This window comes from Alosa alosa, chromosome 7 (assembly GCF_017589495.1).
Source record: "Alosa alosa isolate M-15738 ecotype Scorff River chromosome 7, AALO_Geno_1.1, whole genome shotgun sequence".
NCBI lineage: Eukaryota > Metazoa > Chordata > Actinopteri > Clupeiformes > Clupeidae > Alosa > Alosa alosa.
In genome coordinates this window covers 29306247-29311246 of record NC_063195.1, presented here as the reverse complement: position 1 = coordinate 29311246, position 5000 = coordinate 29306247, and the positions used below count along the sequence as shown (strand labels likewise).

General features: G+C 47.0%; 1 protein-coding gene across 1 annotated transcript in view; it reads left to right on the top strand.

The window, feature by feature from the left end:
• The window catches only part of LOC125298397 (transmembrane protease serine 6), a 17385-nt gene that overhangs the window by 3221 nt on the left and 9164 nt on the right, over positions 1–5000 (top strand). The window contains 8 exon segments of the mRNA XM_048249105.1: positions 303–370; positions 789–976; positions 1209–1250; positions 1833–2037; positions 3250–3386; positions 3908–4020; positions 4411–4520; positions 4746–4888. Of these exon segments, the coding sequence (XP_048105062.1) occupies positions 303–370; positions 789–976; positions 1209–1250; positions 1833–2037; positions 3250–3386; positions 3908–4020; positions 4411–4520; positions 4746–4888 (1006 nt within the window).

The window sequence follows — 5000 nt, the reverse complement described above, 5'->3', positions numbered from 1 at the left end:
TTTGAGTGGGTTGCCAACCCTTGTTGATAGCAATTGTTTTTGTGTACAGATCTCGGAGCTTAGGCTGCCTACAGAGACGCGTTTTTTTGATGGCCTGCTGATGGGGCAGACAGCTATCGGGTTGTTAGGAAAGATTAGATGAATGTGATCATTTATGTTTGGGCCTTTTTTGGGCCTGAAATCGCTGATACAGCCTTTAACTCTACGTTCATTAGAGTGAGGGACAGATTTTCAGGTCTGTATGTCTGTATGTGTGCTGTTGTATGGGGCATGTTCTCACTGTCTTTATATGTCCCTCTCAGGTGAAGAAGCTCGTGAAGGCCACTGATATTTCACGTTACTTCAACTCCACCACTGTCTTTGCTTTTGGGTAAGCTGAATTTCACACGGACACTTTCTCTCTTAATCACACACAACCACACACACACACACACACACACACACCTCAAACCCACAGTAAAAGTCTTATGGTTACATCTCCCCTCATAAGACTTAGATGAAAGACAAAGGTGTGAGATTAGAGAGAAAGAGAGAGGGAGAGCACAAAACAATTCTAAAACACTCTAAAGATTCACGTTAATAAATAAACCAGTAAATAAATCAACTTCATATTTTATTTAATGACAATGACATACAAAGTGAGAGAGAATAAGAGAAAAGAAGAGAGAGAGAGAGAGAATGAAAGAGAGAGAAAAAAGGGAGGGGAGAGAGAAAGAGAGAGAAAAAAGAGAGTGAGAGAGGGGGGCAGATTGAAATGACCACTGACTGACCGTCCCCTGGACCCACAGGGAGGGTAGCGTGGTGGCCCACTTCTGGCTGGTGCTGTCCGTCCCCCAGAGCCACACCGACGGGGTGACCCTGCAGCGGGTCAGCAGCCGTCTGCAGCAGCAGCTGGACACCCACACGAGCCCAGGGGCGGAGGACACGGCCAGCTACGACGGCTACCTGCTCCACCTGCCCTCCTTCACCATCAGAGGTGAGAGACGTGGTGGACACACCGGACAGAGAGGCTCTGACCATGGCCGACCACCAGTGGGTCTTCATTTGTAGGCCTCTGTTGTCTGATATTACAGCTTTCCTGAGCTTTCCTTGTTTAATATTGTTTAATATTATTGCAATTACTTTTTTTCAGTTTTGAGTCTTCATTCTTTTTTCTCTTGTTTTTGTCATTTCATGATTTGTCACATTTCCGTTTTTTTCCCCTGCAGAAACTGACCCCAAAGTTATAGATCTTTTGAAAGCTTCCTTTGGTATGTTTCACATTCATTCAGTTGATTGTCTTCATTTTGGACCAGTTCAATTTCATTTTGCTTTCAGCTTGTCATATTAGAATGATGTCCAATATTGAGTCAGTAACTGACTCAGTGGTCGTTGTCTAATCGTCTCATGTGTACACTTTGATAGTGTCTCTCATAGGTCACCATGACGATGATCTTTTGGTGCCTTTGTCACTCTGTGTCTCCTCCTGTCTCGACTCATGTTCCACCACTCCATCCATCCTCTCACCTCTCTTACTCTCTTTATTTTTACTCCTTCATGTCATCATATGACACCTGCCCACTCGTTCTCTATTTCTGCACTTCTCTTCATTTCTTCCTCTTTCTTTGGTGACTTCTTTTCTATCTATATTTTTACTCCCTCTTTTTCTTTTTCTCTTGCTATCTTTCCACCTCCCTACCCCTCTCTTCCTCTTCTATCACTCTCCTCCTTCTCTTTTAACCCCTCTCTCCCCTTCTCCCCTCTCTCTCTCCTCCTTCTTTTTCTTCCCCTTTCCATGTCTGCTTCCCCCTCTCCACCTCTCCCCCATCCTCCTTCTGCTCCTCCTCTGTTAGACTGCTACCGGTACCAGGCGGTGGCCCCCAGGGGCCTGGTGGCTCTGCGGGGCCCCAACACGGAGCGCTCCTCCTGCCTGTGGCACCTGCAGGCCCCCCCGGGCTCCCAGCTGGAGCTGCGCGTGGACTGGCTGCTGCCCGAGTGCCGCGACCGCCTGGCCGTCTACGACGCGCTCACGCCCTCCGACCCGCACCTCATCACCTCGTGAGTCCAGCCGCCCCACGGACAGAGGCCCCGTCAGAGGCCAGAGGTCACGGCTCCACACACACACACAGGGCTGTCCTTAATATACGTTCTTTTCTGCACTGTAATGCTTGTAAATTTGTTAAAGATTGCGAACTCACAAAGTTTCAATTCAAAAATTCGAGTTTAGTCAAGTACAGATAAAATACTTGAGAATAATCTCGAGTTGGATGTTTTATCAAGGATGCATCAAGACTTAACCCGGACTTGGACACACACAGTTACAGTCAGTGATCCTCCTCCGATTCAACAAAGATTTTAGATTGCGTGTGGCTTTCCAGGAATAGACAGGTTGTGACATCTGTCTGTGGTTCAGCTTTGAAACCGTTGATGTGTGTCGAGGGTTAAGATTTGATCAGAGTGAAGGATGTGTGTTTGATAATCTAGCGGTTGCCACAACTCTCTGATGTGCTGTTTTCCCATTGATCTTTAGAACCAGAACTAAGAAGAGAACTACCCAATCCACGAAGCGCAAATCGTGGCAGTAATAAGGACAATATCCACTTCATAACCACCTCAGGACTTGGTCACTAGTGGCATTTAGACAGGGCAGTTAATTCACTCGTGTAAAGTTCACTGCCTGCACGGCATGAATGAAGAGTGTTTGCAGTGCTGTCTGCTATGAGTACTGGTATGAGGTGTCATGTGCACTGCATTGCACTGCACAGTCAAGTCTACTGCTTTCAGTGGACTGATTTCAGTATGATTTCTGCTGCTACATTTCCCTTTGATCTGTCTGTCTTGGCCTCAGGTATCTCAGATCGGGAGATACTTGTCATATTGTGATCACTGCATGAGACAACGCATCGCTGTCGCCTAATGCCATCTGTTTGCTGAAAGTCCCCTCTAACTCATCAGCATCACTCTCCGCACGGCAGATGGTGCTTAGGATGGCAATGATTCGGTGGAGTCTGGTTAATGAAACCAGAGTCACTACTTCACAGCGTGACAGAGATGTTGGAATTTACCATGATGACTTTAACACCATATCTCTGTTTTCTCTCTCTCTTTCTCTCTCTCTCACTCTCTCTCTCATGCTTCATTTTATGCCTTCCTGTTTCACATTTCCCACCATCTCTGCTAATAACCTTCACACACACACACACACACACACACACACACACACACACACACACACACGCACACACCCCTCCTCCTCCTCGCTGTGCCCAGGCTGTACGGCTGCAGTCGCCATGAGCCCGTGGTGAAGCTGGTGTCGTCGGGCGAGTGGATGACGGTGGTGTGGAAGCAGGGCCTCTATAGCTACAAAGACCCTTTCTCTCTGTCCGCACAGGCCTGGAGCCTACAGGGTGAGCAGCCTACTGGGTCAAGGGTCAGCCCTCAGACCTGCCAGAGGAGCTTGCTGGGAGCCCACTGATACAATATGACAGTGAAATGTCATCACACGTTATTGTTATTGTCCTCATACTTTATTATTATTGTTATCACACGTTATTGTTATTGTCATTACACGTTAGTGTTATTGTCATCAAACGTTATTGTTATTGTCATCAAACATTATTGTTATTGTTGTCAAACTTTATTGTTATTGTCATCACATGCTATTGTTATTGTTATTGTCCTCGTGGTTATGAATGTGTAATTGGCTCATGATGGAACATCTCTGCTTGGGGCTTTCTGCTAGAGTTTTTGTAACACACACACACACACACACACACTCCCAGACACAAATGCACACAGGGACTCTCCAAACTCTCCCTGAAATAAACACTTCTGCAAAGCCCTCTCTCTCTCTCACACACACACACTTCTGAGAAGTCCCTCTCTCTTCCTCTTCCTCTCTCTCTCTCTCCCTCTCTCTCTATCTCAGCCTGTTCCTCCAACATCACCCTGCAGCCTGTGAGAGGGGTCCAAGGTGTCCTGCAGACGCCCTTCTACCCCAGCTACTACCCTCCCAACGCCAACTGCACCTGGCACTTTACTGTGAGCACCACTCTCCCTCGTCCACTAGGGCAGCACTATTCCTCATACATCACATCATTGTTCCTCTTTTAAATATATATACATAGTAATATTTAGTCCTTGTTGCTCTTTATACTGTACATCCTGTGTGTTGACTTTGTGCTGTGTTTATATTGGGCAGCCTGCCAGCCAGCATATTGCTGTGTTTACATGTGTTGTGTTGATATGAATGCATTAGTATCCAGCTGTCTCTTCATAGTATCATCACGTCTGTTTATCTGATGTGTCTTTCTATAATCTCTATCATTGCATCTGCATGTGTCAAAATCTCTCATGCCAGTCTGTCTGTCTAATTGTGTGTGTGTGTGTGTGTGTGTGTGTGTGTGTGTGTGTGTGTGTGTCTTTCTGCAGGTGCCCTCAGCTGAGTACGGTCTGACACTGGTTTTTGAGGGCTATGAGCTGACCCGGGCCAACTACAACCACGCCTGCACACAGGGCCTCTGGGTCATCCAGAATCGCAGGTGAACCGACCGCTTGCGCTTGTGTCTGTTATGAAAGAGGAAATGATGCATGAAATAGAGTGCCATGACCTCAGAGTTAATGGTGTGTGGTTTGATGTGTTACCATGGTTACGTACATATGTACAAAACGTTGACAGGTGTGAGTGTACATGCGTGCGTGTGTGTGTGTGTGTGTGTGTGTGTGTGTGTGTGTGTGTGTGTGTGTGTGTGTGTGTGTGTGAACAGGTTGTGTGGGACACGTGGGCTACAGCCGTATGCTGAGCGTCTCTTTCTTTTATCTGCGTCGGTCACTGTTACCATGACGTCCGAGGTGTCCCTCACTGGGCCTGGCCTCCAGGTTCACTACAGCCTCTTTAACCAGTCTGACCGTGAGTGTATACATACACACACACACACACACACACACACACACACACACACAGAGACACAGACAAAGACGCGCGCACACACAAACACACAAAGACTACACTCCTCTTTAAA